At 44.1% G+C, this 16,816-nt stretch overlaps 1 protein-coding gene across 1 annotated transcript in view; it reads left to right on the top strand.

The window, feature by feature from the left end:
* The window catches only part of CACNA2D3 (calcium voltage-gated channel auxiliary subunit alpha2delta 3), an 824,272-nt gene that overhangs the window by 655,047 nt on the left and 152,409 nt on the right, over positions 1-16,816 (top strand). The window contains exons 19-25 of the mRNA XM_044754812.2: positions 4,658-4,729; positions 4,983-5,044; positions 6,434-6,501; positions 10,833-10,878; positions 11,038-11,135; positions 13,200-13,293; positions 16,238-16,333. Coding sequence (XP_044610747.1) covers positions 4,658-4,729; positions 4,983-5,044; positions 6,434-6,501; positions 10,833-10,878; positions 11,038-11,135; positions 13,200-13,293; positions 16,238-16,333 — 536 coding nt within the window. The remainder of the gene's footprint in view (positions 1-4,657; positions 4,730-4,982; positions 5,045-6,433; positions 6,502-10,832; positions 10,879-11,037; positions 11,136-13,199; positions 13,294-16,237; positions 16,334-16,816) is intronic.

Genomic DNA, 16,816 nt, shown 5'->3' with positions numbered 1-16,816 from the left:
TATATGAACCAACTTGTTTATTCATCACAACAATCCTACAAAGTAGGTGTTATTTCTATTCTCATTTTACAGGTGAGGAAATTGAGGCAGAGAATTGCTGTAATGGTCCACAGGCACACAGTGTAGATTCCAACCCAGGCAGTCTGGCCCCAGAGCTCTTAACCACTTTGATTTGCCATAGAAAGAGCCACGGAAGACTTTGTCAGTGCCCCACCCTATGTGTGTTATCTTCCCCTGAGGGGTGCAGAAAAGATGGGGAAGGCCTTGCACACAGCTGCTAAACAAATGCTTGCCATGGGGTGTTGTTGCGAATACTGGCCCATCCGATGCTGCCTCGAGTCCAGCTGAAGCCCCTTCTGCTGCAGTGTGAGCCCCTTTTCCACTGCCCTGTCGTCAACTCACGTTTCCTCTTACTGGAAAGACTGGTAAAAATTTTGAGTCTTTTCTTTCCAAAACCCTATCAACCTCTTCTCCTGGGGCATCTTTCTGAGACTTTTGGCCATTTAGTTTGTTCTTCCTTATACCTGCTTCGGTGTCTCTACAGCTCATGCTGGAGCCCTGGGTCCCCAGACTAAGCACAGCCTACCGGAAAGCCCAGACCAAAGCAGCGAGAGAGAGAGGACTTTGTCATCTAGGTGCTCTGTGTCTGAGTCTGTTTTCAGATTCTGGTTGAATGCTTGCTTGGGAATGACAGACCTTTTAACCACTGCTTCTCCCTTCCCCTTTAAGCTCTTGCCTCAGCTAGGATTGCCTGCCATTAGGGGCCTGGAAGGCATACTGCCTGCACTTCCAGGCGAGGTTCACGTTCTGATGCGGATGCAAAACCATCATCAGGAGAACGAGCTGTCATTATATAATTATACACGAAACTTTAGGTGATCAATGAATCTCTGGGGAACGCTCCCCTAGTGAGCTCTAACACAGGAGGAAGAGCTGCAGGCTCACCATGGAGCTGGAAGCATGACCACCAGCTATCACATGGTTGTCGATAAAGTGGGTGCTTTGAACGGGTAGCAAAGCTGCCTCAGCTTCAGGGCACAGAGGAGAGGGACAGATTCACTGAGGGCTCTGGGCAAGCGCCTGGATCAAGTAGGGCCCGGGGGGAGGAGCACGGCTCCCAGAAAGCAAGGAGCCGGATCACCGTCACCAGAAGACTACTTTCCACTTGAAGAGATTTAACCTTGACTATACCAACTATGCTGTGGTGAAAGCTGCTTTACTATCCACTGCATTATCCCATTTGCTGATTTTTGACATCTCATAAGAAAAAGTAAAGGTATACACTGAGATTTTTTTTTTTGAGGAAGATTAGCCCTGAGCTAACATCTGCCACCAATCCTCCTCTTTTTGCTGAGGAAGACTGGCCCTGAGCTAACATCCGTGCCCATCTTCCTCTACTTTATATGTGGGACACCTACCACAGCATGGCATGCCAAGCGGTGCCATGTCCGTACAGGGCATCTGAACTGGTGAACCTCTGGCTGCTGAGAAGCGGAACGTGCAAACTTAACTGCTGTGCCATCGACTGGCCCCACTGAGGTTTTAATTTGCCTTTCTTTGACTGTGTTAAGTTGAATATCTGCACATGTGATGCTTTTAATGACTACATGGTATTCTAACGTATGGACACACCAAAACTTGCCTGGAAATTTTCCTCTGGGAGGCCATTTCCATTTCTCCAGTTGCTCATTGCTGTAATCCAGGCAGTGGCAGGTTCAAGGAATATTCAGCTCGGAGCAGCACAATCACGCCCTCCCCACCCGGGTCGGACTGAGAGCGTTGTTACTCCCCACCACTCTCGTCTCTGCTCTCAGCACCTCTGCCAGCTGACTTACCACAGGATTTGGGGCGAATTGCTCCCCTTCTCAAACCTCAGTCTCCTCAGATGGAAAAGTGACATTTCTAGACTGCCCCAGCCTCACCAGGCTGTATTCTCACCCAGCGATCTATTGACAAAGCCCCAAACCCCCTTCTCTCCTCTGGCAGTGAGGACAGAAGACCACCCTCCTGTGTGTCCCAGGCACAGTACCTAGAGCTTGTGGAGAGCCCACTGGGCTAAAACCTCAGACTGTCGCATGGTCAAGTTTAAAACTTCCTCTTTGATTTAAACAAAAAACCTAGAAATAACAATACATTATTTTTATAGTAATGCTTTAAGTTTGTCCAAGTGTTTTCTCTTCTGATTTGGGAAGAGACTTAACAGCATGAGCTCTAGGGGCAGAGACTCCATGTGACCTTAGGTAAGTTTCATAACTTTGTGCCTCAGTTTCCCCTCCTGTAAAACAAGGATAGTAATGTTACCTCATGGGATGATTTTGAGGGTTTTAAAATCTGTGTCTGGTACATATAGTAAGAGCTCAGTAAACAGTATCTATCAGTACTATCTGAGCTCCCTAAGAATCTGATTGACAGTTTATACAGCATGTGACAGGATCCCTGGGGTCTGGGAGTCCTCATTCAGAAACACTTTTGATGGAAGGAGCGAAGAAGTTGAACCACAGAGAGGTCACAGGACAGTGGTATGTGTCATTGGTAAAACTTGAACCTTGATATCCTGGGTCACTTCTCTTGACCTTGGGCTGCCTCTTTTTCAGTCTGTGCCAACCCAGAGGTGGTTAAGAGCAGCAGTTTTCAACCCAGGGAGTTGGAGGGAGATCACAAAATCCATTTAATTGTTCACAAGCAGCCATTAAAAGCACTGAAATCTGTTAAAATAGGAGCTGTCAGAGGTCGTCGTCAGGTGTATTTCTCATGTGGCTCACAGTCAAAAAAGTTTGAAAAATATTGGTTTAGAGCTTGGGCATCTGTGTCAAGCAAGCTCGAGTTTGAATCCTGATTCCTTAAGCTATTGAAAGGAGTCTGACATTAAAGAGAAGTGAGGAGGATGATAATGAAGATGATAATGCTGGTGATGATGATGGAGGGCGGCTATATGGACTGAATGCTTAGAGTGCACCAGGCACTCTTCTAAGTATTAGCTCATTTAATTCTTACTACAGTTCCATGAGATGAGTACTGTCATTAGTTCCCTTTTGCAGAAAAGGAAATTGAGGCACAGAGAGGGTAAGTGATTTATCCACAATCATAAAGCTGTGGCTCCAGAGTCGCTTCTTAACTACCGTGCTCTCCTGACTCACAAGTAGGTGTTCAATAGGTCTAAGCTATTTTCATTCTTATTGAAGGAAAGGGGAAGAGTAGACTAATCATCTAAGCATTTGCCTCCAGAAAGCATCAGTGACCCTGGCCTTGGACCCTCCCAGGCCCCATGCTGATTGTTCTGTGCTACTGGGAGTTGGGGGTGGGGTGGCACGGAGGCATGGAGGGGCTTACCTAATCTCTGACTTGCCTGGGGAATGTGAGAGGGGAAGGTCCCAAATGGCTTTAGGCAGGCACCAGAAAGAGGAAAAATGAAAACCATGTTAAAGATAAATTGAGCCGTTCTTAAAAGTTAGAAAGTAGACTTAATTAGGACCAGCCCTCCCCATCCAAAACCACAAAAGTTAAAATGGGAAAATATTTCCAGAAATGCCCATTATATGTTGTTAAAAAATATCTAGAGTAAAATATATGTTTTATTTTATACATGCCTCCAGCTAAAAGTTATGCTTTTACTCTCTCTCACAGAAGATGGGAATGTGAACCCAAATCTAGACAGCCTCGAATCAAATTTAGGTTGCTTGCAAGCGTTGCAGTTTTCTATCACCCAGATCTTGTTCAAGCTCCTCAAAGGAGAAAAGAGGGGAAAGGATAAGAAAAAAAAAAAAAAAAAACCAAGTCATGGGCCTGGGAAAGAGCCTTTCCCGACAGACAGGCTGTGGCATGTCAGCATTTGTTCCTATTCTATTAAATGGCCTTCCCGTCATCTCCCATTGGTGCCCACGACAGCACATCTTTCATCACTGTGTCTGCTGTCCTTCCCTGAACTCATGGAAGGGCCACAGGTAATTAGGAGAGGTCAGCCAGGGGTGGGGGAAGGGAGCAAGGCTCACAATTCCTAGACAGGACCTCCAAAAATCAGATATGAGGTTGCCCGGTTACTGCCCGTCAGCGTCAGCGAGACCATTAGTTGGCCCAGATTTCTCGGAGAGCATTTGAAGATGATTCATGCTATGAAAAGCTGATCCCCTTCTTCCAAATGGTTGACCTTTTTTTTTAAACTCCTATGTAGGAAAACGTCTTTAACTTGATTATGTTTTGAAAAATGATTTCTCCATGACATACCAATACCCTTTTTGAAAATGTAACTTGTCCCGGGAGACATTCTTGCTTTTTGAGTGTTTTAGCGGGTTGCTGAGGGTTTGTACGCTGACTCTCAGGATTCATCAACATTGCACAGGCTTTTCTGTCATTGTCGCCCTGACGCTTATACAAGCACCCCAAATTGAAGTTGAAAATCATTTATTTATTGTTGTTTGCCTCTCTCCTCTTGTACAACAGCAGTTGGATGTTTATTCTTCAGAAGTCTGTTCTAGAGGTCTGAAAGCAATATGCAGACACTGCAAAAGTGCCTCAGATTCGGTGGGAAAACAGCTCAGCCCTGTCATACCTCTGCTTTGCACAAGCCATCAAATGTGTTCCCAAGCTGGAGGATGCAAACCATCCAGACAACATGGTAACCCAGAGAAGAACTAATGCCAATTTCCTTTTATCGTTTTAGTTGAGAAATGCCATGGTGAATCGAAAGACTGGGAAGTTTTCCATGGAGGTGAAGAAGACAGTGGACAAAGGGGTACATTTTTCTCAAACATTCTTGCTGCTTAATTTAAAACAAACCACTGTGAAAAATTAGCTTTGAAAGCTCTATCTGGAATAAATATCTTTCGCTGAGATCATTTTTCTCTTGTCTTTACTTATCTCAAACAAGATTCATGTAGTACTGTTAACCTGATCATAGTGTGTCCATTTATTTTTATTTATTTCTGAAAACTTCACCTAGCAGACTAACCATGTTTTCTTTTCTCTATGACTTTTTTTCAATCTAGAAACGGGTTTTGGTGATGACAAATGACTACTATTATACAGACATCAAGGGTACTCCTTTCAGGTAGAGCTGACCATAATACATGGACATTCCATCAGACCCATCAGTTGTGTTTGTACAAAACCTGCTGACGCTCTCAGAGCTCATCATCTGAAGATACCCAAACACCCTGCCGAAAGGCTGGAAAGAGTGAGGAAGGGGCTTTTCCCAGGCTGCTTTTGTTTTTGTTTTCCAGAAGGGGGAAGATGGTTCAGGCTCACCTAGGGGAACTCACTCAATTTGTCATGGCTTTGCATCTCATTATCAAGCAAATAAGCTTGGGGGGTTCCAACTAAGGGTGGAGAGGCGAGTTCAGAGGGTTACCAGGGTCCTTAACCATCTAACTTGCTACCCAGTGAGTTCCATTTCACCTTTTATTTCCATGACCAAAAAAAAAATCCTTCCAACTTGGAGGTGGCATATCCATCCCCACATGTTGTGCTTCCATTTAAATTTCTCTGAACTGTCCTTCTGTGCTTGTCTACCTTGGAATCTGTTATTTCTCTTTGTAATAGTCCTGAAAAATGGCTTTGCCTCATTGCCTGCTTTCAGATGCATATGTGGTATTCAATAATCTCCTGCTACCATTAACCAAGTGTTACAACACCTTTCGTAACATGTTATTTCAGTGGGGCTGCTTCATGTTTCTGAACAGGTGCCTCGCAGAGCTAAGGAGAGAAAGAATTTACTGGCTATAGATTAGTCTGAAAAATAAATTGTGGCCTTGTTGTCATATACTGCCAGGGATCAAGGGTGGATTCCATTTGGAACCAGAGCCATCGAGGGAACACATGACCACTAAGTGGGTTTGCCAAATAAAGAGACTGTCTTTTCAAAACATACTCTCTTACTTTAGGCAAAAACAGAAAGGACCTTAAGTCAAGCCAGTGAGAGTGTGAAAAATCTATTAGACTAAGGAGAGGAATGGGCAAAGAAGCTCGAAACACAATAATGTGGCTATGCTCAAGTAGTAGTGGAAGTTTGCATGTTTGCCCTTGAAAAGGGGTTAATTTTCCCTAGTCCCAACCTCTAGGGTCTGGAAAGACCCATCAGTGGCTGAATGTAGGGCAGGGGTGCATAAGGTGGTAGTGAAGAGCAGGGCACAGGGCCTTGGGAGGGCGTCCAAGAGAAGAACTTGCTAGATGGGTGAGCAGTTTGCTACACCTCTTTAAAAACACACGAGAGCAGCCAATTGCTGCTGGCATTTCCAATCAGAAATTCCTTTGAAGCAGCTGATTGAACCTAAGAAAAACCAACACCAACTATAATCAGTGGGGTCTGAAAGTAAACTGTTGGAAAAATTGTTTACAGAACGTGAAATGGAAATGTGAAAATGGAAAATAAAAAGTTAGCCCACAAGTCTATTCCAGTCGATGCTGTGGATTTCAAGGTCTGCTTTGTTTCTCTGCACAGTTTAGGTGTGGCGCTCTCCAGAGGCCATGGGAAATATTTCTTCCGAGGGAATGTAACCATTGAAGAAGGTAAGATGCTGCCTCGATCCGTCTTATCCTTTAGTGTGGGAAGAAAGCCCGGAGCCAACTAATGGGTTAAGTGAAGCACTTGCTCATCTGTCTAACCCTCTGCCCGGTCTCTGGGTGTTTGACTCAACTGCTTCCCACTTGGTGCCACCTTACTTGCCTAGTTTCAGAATGATGGGAACCTCAACTAGTGGTGGCCTTCCTTATGATTTCATTTATTTATATTCTGCTTTAATCCACAGAGTTGTTGAGGCAACTCATAGGAATCATCCGCCAACTATATTCTTCTCATCCATAAAAATCAGTACCAGAAAAAATACAAATTAGTGTAAAAACTCAAGCCCAGAAAAAAAAAAAGAAAACAAAGATATGCAAGCCTTAGTCTCCTACACAGTTGAGCCACAAATTTCACTCGTGTTTCATGGCAGCCTGGGTCCAAAGGGAAATGTGATCATTTAAATGATTTACATAGGTCAGAAGGAGTAAGTAGCACCTTGAGATTCCCAGATCCTCTTGTCTTCATAAAGCATCTGTGCACTGTTAAACTCCCAATAAATGGTAGCAGTTGTTACAGCTCTTTAAACTTTAAAACTGCTGTCACACTCATACTGTCCTTTTCATCTCCCAACGACCCAGTACTCAGAGAAGTTACCTTTCCCAGCATCACCAGCTCAGAGGGAGGGGTGGGGCTGGCTTCCAACTCACAAGGAAGAGTAGGGCTGGCCTCTGAAGGCTCCACTGCCCAAATGGCCTTGAGTAAGTCACTTGCCCAATCTGGGTGTTAGACTTAGCATCTCCACAGAGGAGGAGTCAGACCAGACCAGTGCTCTTTCTGGATGTCCCCAGGGAGTGTGGCTAAGAGCAGGAAGGTCAGTTACAAGTCCAGTTTTAATTGGTTAGAGCTGGTTACAAATGAATGTGATGAGCTTCCAGAAGCTGGACCACCTTGTGGCTCACTCCAATGATGTAGTGGAGAATGAACAAAGAGATTGGTTGTCCCTGAGATGGGAAGTTCCAAGATGGCCTTCTGGTGCACTGCTGACTCTCCATACATTGTTTCACAGATGTTGGTTTTGCCTGCCAAGTGATTGCTAGATCATAAGGAATAGGAAGGAGAGTGAAGCGGGTCATCATGACCTAGGCAGGACCCAGAGTGTGCCCCCTGCAGAGCTGATCAACCACGTGATCTCTCTTCCCAGAGACACTCAAGAGAAAGGCAACATTGTGACTTGGGCAAGATACCCAACAAGATATGTTCTCAGAGATCACTGTTTTTACTTCTAGAATTTTCAGGCTGTATGAGCCATGTGTGGATCTGTGGATATCACTGCCCATGAAGCCAGAAAATTCATGTCTAAGCCATCTGAGGTCAAGTTGAGTGAATAACTCATGGTCAGAACAATTGAAAGAGAGATTATTAATGGATTATTTTGCCTTTCATGTGTCCATTCCCTTAGTCAATCCTCAATACATGGGCCTGCCCCTCCCTCTTTTCTCTCTCTCTTTCTCGCTCTCTCTCTTTCTGTCACACACACGCACACACACAACACACACACACACACACAGAGTTGTTTTGCATTGTCTTTTGGATCATTTCTTTACTCACTATCATCTCCCTGTATGTTCCACAGCTGTTAGGCTGAGAGGTCACAGAGAGAGAATTTCAGAGCTCACTGTAACCACTATGCAAAAAATATTTGAATCCTCAGCAAGGGGGAGAGTGCCTGGTTATCCATACAAATGAGGCCAGGTCTTCCCCTCTCTGTTAGTTCTCTGTAAATAAGAGGGCTTACAATCCTACCAACTTTGCTGAGTAACAGTGCCTGAGAAAGCTGCTTCGCCTTAGGCTAACTGGAAGAGAGGCTCATCATGATTATTGTTCTGCTCTGTTCTTGAGAAGGAAGGAATTTCTGGGGGATGGCAACCATAATTGTGTAGGATCTTCTATAAGGAATGCTGCCCCACAGAATGTAGGCATTTTCAACATGCTTTGCCAATGCTGGTTATTACAAAGATGGTGAACAGGTAGACTTTGCTCAAAATGTAAGGAGTTGCTACTGAGGTTGAAGACATGGGCTGTAGTTCTGCCTGCTGAAATCGTTTGTCTTCTGAATCTCCTCATCACTTGATTTGTATCTTTTATATATATTGTACATAGTAATTGTTCAATAAATTAGAGCTTATGTCATTATTGTCAGCATTATCAATCATCGATAGATGTGATTTTGTCAAGAGGACCAAAATCAGAGGTGAGAGAATTAGAGAACAATTAAATTTCCTTGGTGCCCTAGGAACTCAGAGTGGAAGCAATCAGAGATCTTTCGGGGCCGACCTGGTGGCGCAGCAGTTACGTGTGCACGTTCTGCTTTGGCGGCCCGGGGTTCGCCGGTTCGGATCCTGGGTGCAGACATGGCACCACTTGGCAAGCCATGCTGTAGTAGGCGTACCACGTATAAAGTAGAGGAAGATGGACATGGATGTTAGCTCAGGGCCAATCTTCCTCAGCAAAAAGAGCAGGATTGGCAGCAGATGTTAGCTCAGTACTAATCTTCCTCCAAAAAAAAAAAAAGATCTTTCCTTCAGGGTCTCATCTATAGGTCCTATGAAATATAGCCAGAGAGGGCTTTGTGGATGAAACTAGAAAAATAGATAAAACTGACATCAATAACCTGATATTCCAGGAAGATAAGATCCCACCTCAGGGCCTTTCCACTTGTTCTTCCTTCTGGCATGAGCACTCTCTCCCAGTTATCTGCATGCCTCTCTACCTCACCTCCTTCAGGTCTTTGCTCAAAAGTCTCTTTCTCAGTGAAAGCTTCCCTAGCTACCGTAGTGAAAGTTGAAACGTTCTCTCATCCCTTTCCCTCTTTTGGAGCTCCCTATCTTTGTTCCATTCTCTCTTTCCTTCATAGCCCTCACCCCTAACTGAAATGCTACGTATTTTAATTTTATTTATGTATCTCTTTTCTGCCACTAGAAAGTAAATACCATGAAGGCAGTGATTTTTGTTTTGTTCACTGCTATATTCTCAGGGCCTAAAATAGTACCTGGCACATAGTTGATGCACAGAAACATATGGAAGGAAGGGAGGGAGAGAGAATGCAAGAGGAGGAAGTAAAGGAAGAAGGAAGGAAGATTGGGAGGGACAGAGAGAGAAAGGTTGGGAGGGAGGGAAAGAGAAAGGGAAGAAAGGATGGATGGACGCAAGGATACATGAATTGTCCTAGGGACTAATCGCTGTCCCAGTTAACCTTCTCATGGAGTCTCTGAGTTAGGTATTATTTCCTGCATCTTCCAACTGATATAACTCAAATAGTTGAAGTGACATTCCCAGGATCATTGAACCAGTAGGCGTTGGAACCAGGATATGGCCACTTGGGTCATATATGATGATATTCTATCTAATTTGTTCCCTGCTTCCCATAAAATCAAGCAGGAGTGTGTGATGATAGGTCTAATATTTTGCTATTTATTTTATACACATGTATTTGAGGAGGAAACTGAATCCTGAGTGCAGTAAGATCTGTTGGTCATTTGGGAACACTCTGGCATCCTAAAACAGGCTGGAAGCATCATCAGAGTTCCCTGAGGTCTTCACTGGGCAGTGTATGTCTGCTGATGAACTATCAAAATGAAGTCACATGAAGACACAAGGAAAGACAGTGATTTCACAGAGTTAGGGTGGTCTAGAGTATTCTATAAAAGCTCCCAAATTCCCTGCAAGCCCCAGTTCTCCTAGCTACCTTTCCAGATTGATGACTCGTTTTTACTTAGGACTCTATAACAGCTAGCAATTTTTGCTGATCAAAAACAGGTGACTATTGGCAATTTCCTATCATTCAACCTATAATTTCACCCTCACAGCCACCCATCAGTTAGGGACTGTTATTATTTCTGTTTTGCACAGACTGACATAGAGAAGTAAAGTAACATGCTGACATCACACAGGAGTTAAGTGGCCTAGCCCCGTTCCAAGCTCAGGCTCTATGGGGCTGCAATGTCGGTGTTTCTACTGTCATGCTATACTTCTCTCCCAGGACTCACTGGTGTATCATTTATCTTCAAGAAGTTAAGGCTTTTCTGGGACACAGCCAGGGAAGTTGGCAGTGGTGGCCGAGTGAGGCGGAAATGAGGAGAGGGTTCTACCTGGAAAGAGAGCTTGTTTGCTTGGTTCAGACTCCCTTTTCCCAGGCAGATATCTTTGGGGTTGATGTCTACCCTTAACCCATCCCATGGCCCTGCCCTAGAACATTTGAAGCACATGAGAGGATGAGGGGAATCAGTGCCCCACGCAGGTGATACTTACTCATTACCCCCTTCTCTTTGATCTCCAGGCCTACATGACTTAGAGCATCCTGATGTGTCCTTGGCAGACGAATGGTAAGAGTTAAGCAATCCTCCATCAGCAGTGGTATTTGTTGCATTCTCTAATTTCAAGTTGTCTGTATTTCCTTGCCCAGTTCTCCTGGTTCAATGGCAAAGGAAAGTGATACTGTAGATACTTACCTGTTCTTATTTTGGGCCATGTCATGTTCTTAGGTCCTACTGCAACACTGACCTACACCCAGAGCACCGTCATCTGTCTCAGTTAGAAGCTATTAAGCTCTACCTCAAAGGCAAAGAACCTCTGCTGCAGTGTAAGTGTGCTTTCAAACATGCATTGAGTGTGCACATGGCAGTGGTGGGGTGTGAACTCAGAACCATACTTCTCAGTTTTCAAGGGAAGCTTTGCTCAGGCAGAGATTAGTGGTCACATTAAATCCAGCTAAATGTCTGCTTCCTGTAGGAGCAGGAGAAAGAATGGGTTACCGAAAGTCATGTAGAAGCCCCAATCCCAGTGTGACCTTTTGCATTGGATTTGTCCCCTACAGAATCATTTAGTCAAGCACTTGAGTAGGATGAAAATGTTACAACTGGGAAGGGACTGTAAATATCTGCCCCCTTATTTTACAAATGAGAAACATGGGCTAGGAATAGGACTCGTCTCACCCAAGGCCATAGTGTCAGTCTCCTGGTCTCTCCGGAGTGGGATCACCTGCAACATGTGCCTCTTGTGGTGTATGTTCTGCTGCCTCTCCTCCTACAAGGAGTGCCCTCTGAGGGAGCTCAAGGAGTCACAAATGACCAGTGACTGGTGCAAAGGGGGCAGGGAGAGAGCTGCACCAGGCCTGATGCTCACCAAGTGCAAGAGCAGTCCCTGGACTAACATCAGTTAGTTCCAGTAGCTAAAGTTTGGGAAGAGGGAGATTCCCCAAAAATGAGCATGGCAGCTGCCCCTACCTCTACTGAATAAGATGTCGCTTATTCAGTGATGTGAAAAGTACGTTATATATGTCATCTTATAGAATGACCACAGCAGCCTTATGAGAGGTGTGTAAGGAGGTTATCCAGCTCCTAAACCTCATCTTCATGGCAGGGCCTAACTTTTCAGGATATGCTCTGGTAGAGAAAGGATCAGATGTACATCACATGAGCCCAATTTTTTATTTTCTTTGACTTTTTGAATAACATATTTAAAAAGCAAAAGTATAGAGATAATATAAAAAAGCATTTATGTTTACCATCCAGCTTTATCATATCTTAATATTTTGCCATATTCGCTTCAGGTACATTTTAAGGAATGAAACATTACAGATAATGGTGAAGCCCCTGGGTACCCCTGCACAGTCCCATTTCCCTCCCAGAAAGAATTACCATCCTGTATTTGTTTATCACTGCCATGCATTTTATACTATCACTATATATAGGTATCTATAAGCAGTATGTACCATTATTTTGTATATTCAAATTTATATATATGGTAGAATATATATTATATATAGTATAATATTATATATGTTATTCTATAGCTTGTTTTTCACTCATTATGTCTTTGAGATTTATTTGTGTTGATCATTTAGCTCTAATGCATCTGTTTGAATTACTATGTGGTATTCCATGACGTGACTATATCCACTATCTTATTGATGATGAGTTGTATCCAGTTTTTGCTTTTACAGCAAAGCTCCACTGTCTTCTGGGCCACCAGCCAAGGTGAGGACTGGCCCATTGTTGGCGATAATTAGTTGCCCCACTCTGTGGAGTGATTGGAGAGCTCGAGGATGCCTCTGCTAGACTCATGATATCCCCCGGAGTCCTTAGCCTCTTCCATGTAGCTCTGTCAAGAGTCCCTTTGAATAGGGACAGATATCTCCCTTTAAAGTGAAAAAGACTCTTAAACAGATGGAATCGCAAAATCAGAGTCCCAGGAGGTATTACATTATCATATCCCTTTTCCTTCTTACAACCGGCTGAGATCAGGGTCCTGAAGAATTGCAGATTTTGATAGAGGACAGAAATGGGGATGAAAGGAGCAAATTTTCTGGGGAGTGCTGGCTTCTGGTCTCCCAGTCCTTGAGTTGGCATGCTGGTCCATAGCATAAACTACTAGCTGGAGCGAGAAAGCAAAACCTGAAGTGCTAGACATCCCAGACTCTCAATTTACCATCGCCTCATCCAAATGCTTAGGGTCCCCTGTATTGCTGCCATATCAGGTGTCAGAACTGTTTCATATTTTCAGCTTTTGGGAGGTTAACGCATAAAACAACACGCCATGTGAGAAAGTAGCCTGCAGATACTGCAAAGTGAGCCCACGAATGCCTCTCGTGCCCCCTTTTGGGGCCCAGCCAATCCCGTCTTCTCAAGTCTGTCCCTCCCAACAGGTGATAAAGAATTGATACAGGAAGTCCTTTTCGATGCCGTAGTGAGTGCCCCCATCGAAGCATACTGGACCAGCCTTGCCCTCAACAAATCTGAGTAAGTGGTTGCACGTGTCCCCCTTTCATGGCCATTTCCCCACAAGCCGTCCAAAATATGGTTATGGTTTAAAGAACTAAACTGTTTTAGGAGCCTGGTGTTAAAGTTCTTTAATTTTCCCCAAAGCTCCAAACCACAAGAGCTAGAGCCGATTAGCGGCTCCGGCTGGGATGGCAAGCTCCTGGGTTTGACATATAATTTGTTTGAGTTTTAACCTTACATGAAACCTGGTATGCTGAGGTAGGATGACACTTCTGAGAGTGGGAGCGGAAGGAGCCTGTTGCTTCCTGCCCTGCTGCGGCTCCCTCTCCTTCACACCCTGGAGAGAACTTGGGATCTGGGCCAGGCTAGGTTGTGAGTGGGAGAGGGCAGGAGAGAGCTCTGTTTCATTACGGCGTCAGAATATAACCCTGTGGTTTTATTTCTGAAGTACAGGATGTGGCGGAGGGGGCAGGCAATTGTAATTGTCGTCAAAGACGAGGGCGAGAACGGCTTTAGCAGCTTAATAATATTATTTTATTATTATTATTACACTATTTTAAGTAGGCCATTAAAGATTAAAAATAAGAAGAAAAATCATTCCTTTTTCCTTACACCTTCACGTCATACATTATTCAGTTCTCTCTCCTTGTCTGATCTTTATTAGCTCCTTTCCTTCTTTTATTTTCCCTTTTGTACATTCTCTTCTATCCTGTCTCTCATTCATTCTGTTCTCATTTTCATTCATCAAATATTGATTCATCACATATCTGTTATGTGTCAGGCATGGGGCTAGGTACTGGAGAATGAAGGAGTGAAATGGAGGTAACTCAATCAAATAGTCTTTGCCGTTATGGTGCCTGTGGTATGTAGTGTGCTATATTATTAAGAATTATGATAACTACTTTGAAGAAAAAATAAAGACCTGTAGACTGTGACAAGACCTAGAGTGGAGATGGAAGATAAGGAATGCTTTTCTGAGCAGGAGCTAGTTGAAGAGTTGGGGAACATTCCAGGGCATGTGCAAAGGCCCTGAGGTAAGAAAGTATTTGACACATTTGAGGAATTTAATGAACAGAGCTGAATTATAGAGGGTAGGCTGGAAGATATCTGGGGATGAGGCTGCAGAGAAGCCAGGTGGTTCAGGACTTTGGGAGTCAGGTTAAGGATCTTGGATTTTATATTCAGAGTGTTAGAAAATCACTGAAGGATGTTAAGAAGGACGTGTTAAGACTTTAAGTAGGGCATGATCAGATTTGCATTTTTAAAGAGGATACCTCTCATGTTATGTGGAGAATAGAGTGTAATAAGGTAAGAATACTTGTAAAGGCTCCTACAGCATTCCAAGGAAGTTGTCACTTGGACCAAGGCAGTGGCAGTGGGCGCAGAGAGAAGAGACACACTGGTGGCATGCTTCAGAAGGAAGACTCCCAGATGATGGGGTCGCTGTGGGAGGGGAGGGAGGCTGAACTGCCAAGGATCATTCTCAGGTTTCCGACATGAATACCCGGGTAGATAGTGGTGCCATTTCCTAGGACAGGAGACTATGAGTGAAGAGCAGGTTTGGGACTGGACATGGCCAGAGTTCTTTTCTAAACATTTGAAGCTTAAAATGAAGCTTATAAATCTCCCAAGTAGAGATGTCAGGTAGGCAGTTTAATACTTAAGTCTGGAGCCCCAAAGAGAGACTAGCATTCTCTGTATATTTGGGGGTGTCCTTGGGTGGCTTACCTACATGAATCTTATTCCCTGGGCGGTTGGGAAAGAGTCAGAGCCTTTCCTGTGATTGCATTCTCTAGTGGATATGGAAATGTTTCTTTTAGGCTCTCATGAAACTTAAAATCCTCTGCAAAGATTGCTGAGTCACTCCTAACACATGCTAAAGATTTCCAAAATGGTAGCTTGCTTTGTGGTCCACATCTGTAACTGACTGGGCAGGCTGGCCTTCCAATTTGGTGTAGGCTACAAACAGAAACAAATGCATCGTGTTGGTTTTTCTTCACCCCTTAAATACTTAAAGGTAGTATTGACCACTTTGACTGCACTCGAATATCAAGTAACCAAATGATCTTATATTGAAGATGACATGGATAATGCTGCAAATCAAATTGCTACTGGCATCTAGGGCAGGGAAGCAAAAAACTCAAGAATCAGTATTCTCTTCATACTGTTATTGTAGAATAAAATTATGTATTTGGGGAGAAAGACCATTTGCCTTTTTTGAAGAAGTATGCACTGTGAATATCCTGAAGAACGTGCTCAACATATAAAATCTGCCTTGAAAGTTTAAAAAAAATCTTTAGTGAATTTTCAAGTGAGTTTTCTTTGCGAAGACCACTGTTAGGGTTCCTATGCATGGCATCCTACAGGGCTACTAGAAGAAGCCATTTCTTTATTCATCTTTTTGGGGTTGGTGGTGAGGATAAGGTCTGTTCTCTGGTAGAAGTTATGAGTTGGTGCACCCAAAATGGTGAAGAATTTGAGTCCTAGACATTTCCAGTCTGCGGGATGCTGCAGACAATTCAGTGGCTTGTTTTCGCTAAACCCAGATTCCATTAATGGTCTCAGGACCAAGCATAGACTTGGTAGCATCAATGCGGAAAGCTGGCTCTAAGGATTTTCTTCTTCTCCTTGAAGTCATTCCCATTCTTAGACTGCTCTCCCTCAACTTGCACCAAGAACCTTGAGATTAGGGTGTGTTTGTTTAGCACTGGGGCTACATTTTCTCACACTGCCTTTGTTGCCATAGAGTTCTTAGTTTTTCGTACAAGAATTACCATGAAAACTTTTGTAAGGGATAAGAGTTTGCATTCTGTGCTTGGTGCATGTGTGCATTTCTATAATTTCTTTTAAAATTTCAGGTTTCAAAACTGCTATTTCGTAAAATTCTGAGTCTTCAAATGCAGAGGCCATTATCTGCTTACCGATTAGAAGAGTCTTCCTGATGTCTGCTGCTCTGTTTCAGGAATTCTGACAAGGGCGTAGAGGTTGCCTTCCTCGGCACTCGCACGGGCCTCTCGAGAATCAACCTGTTTGTTGGGGCTGAGCAGCTCACCAATCAGTAAGTCGGAGGGCTCCTCTGCAGGGGCCCAGTGAGCTCCTGAAATGGGAAATTCAAAGGGGAGCTTATATCATTGCTGGACTCCACCACCAGCAGAAATAAAATTCAGGCCACCCCAGGCCCGTTGACATTTTTCCTCTCTGTTCTTCCCCCGGAGCCCCAGTATGTGTGTTCACCTGCCCGTTGGCCCTTCCACAACCCTTTGTTCTTCATGCTTCTTGGCTTCTGTCCACCCTCCTGGGGTCCTCTCCTGCCCTGGTGAGTCATTTCAGAACTCTGTTGATGGTAGAGCCGCTGGAGGAGCAGCCAGAGGGAGGACGGCTCATCTCCTGACAAATGGCTTCAGGGCATTCAGCTGTTCTGCAGCTCTGCTCAGGAATTCCTGCCTGTCCAAGAATCAATGTTTCAAGTCTGTTGTTTATTTGTTTGTGTATGTTTTAATAAACCTCTGTGCCTCTGCGCTGATCCTGAGGGCCTGCAGAG

Source organism: Equus asinus, chromosome 21, assembly GCF_041296235.1.
Source record: "Equus asinus isolate D_3611 breed Donkey chromosome 21, EquAss-T2T_v2, whole genome shotgun sequence".
Classification (NCBI taxonomy): domain Eukaryota; kingdom Metazoa; phylum Chordata; class Mammalia; order Perissodactyla; family Equidae; genus Equus; species Equus asinus.
Note: the sequence above shows the minus strand (reverse complement) of the source record. Positions and strands in the feature narration are given on the sequence as shown.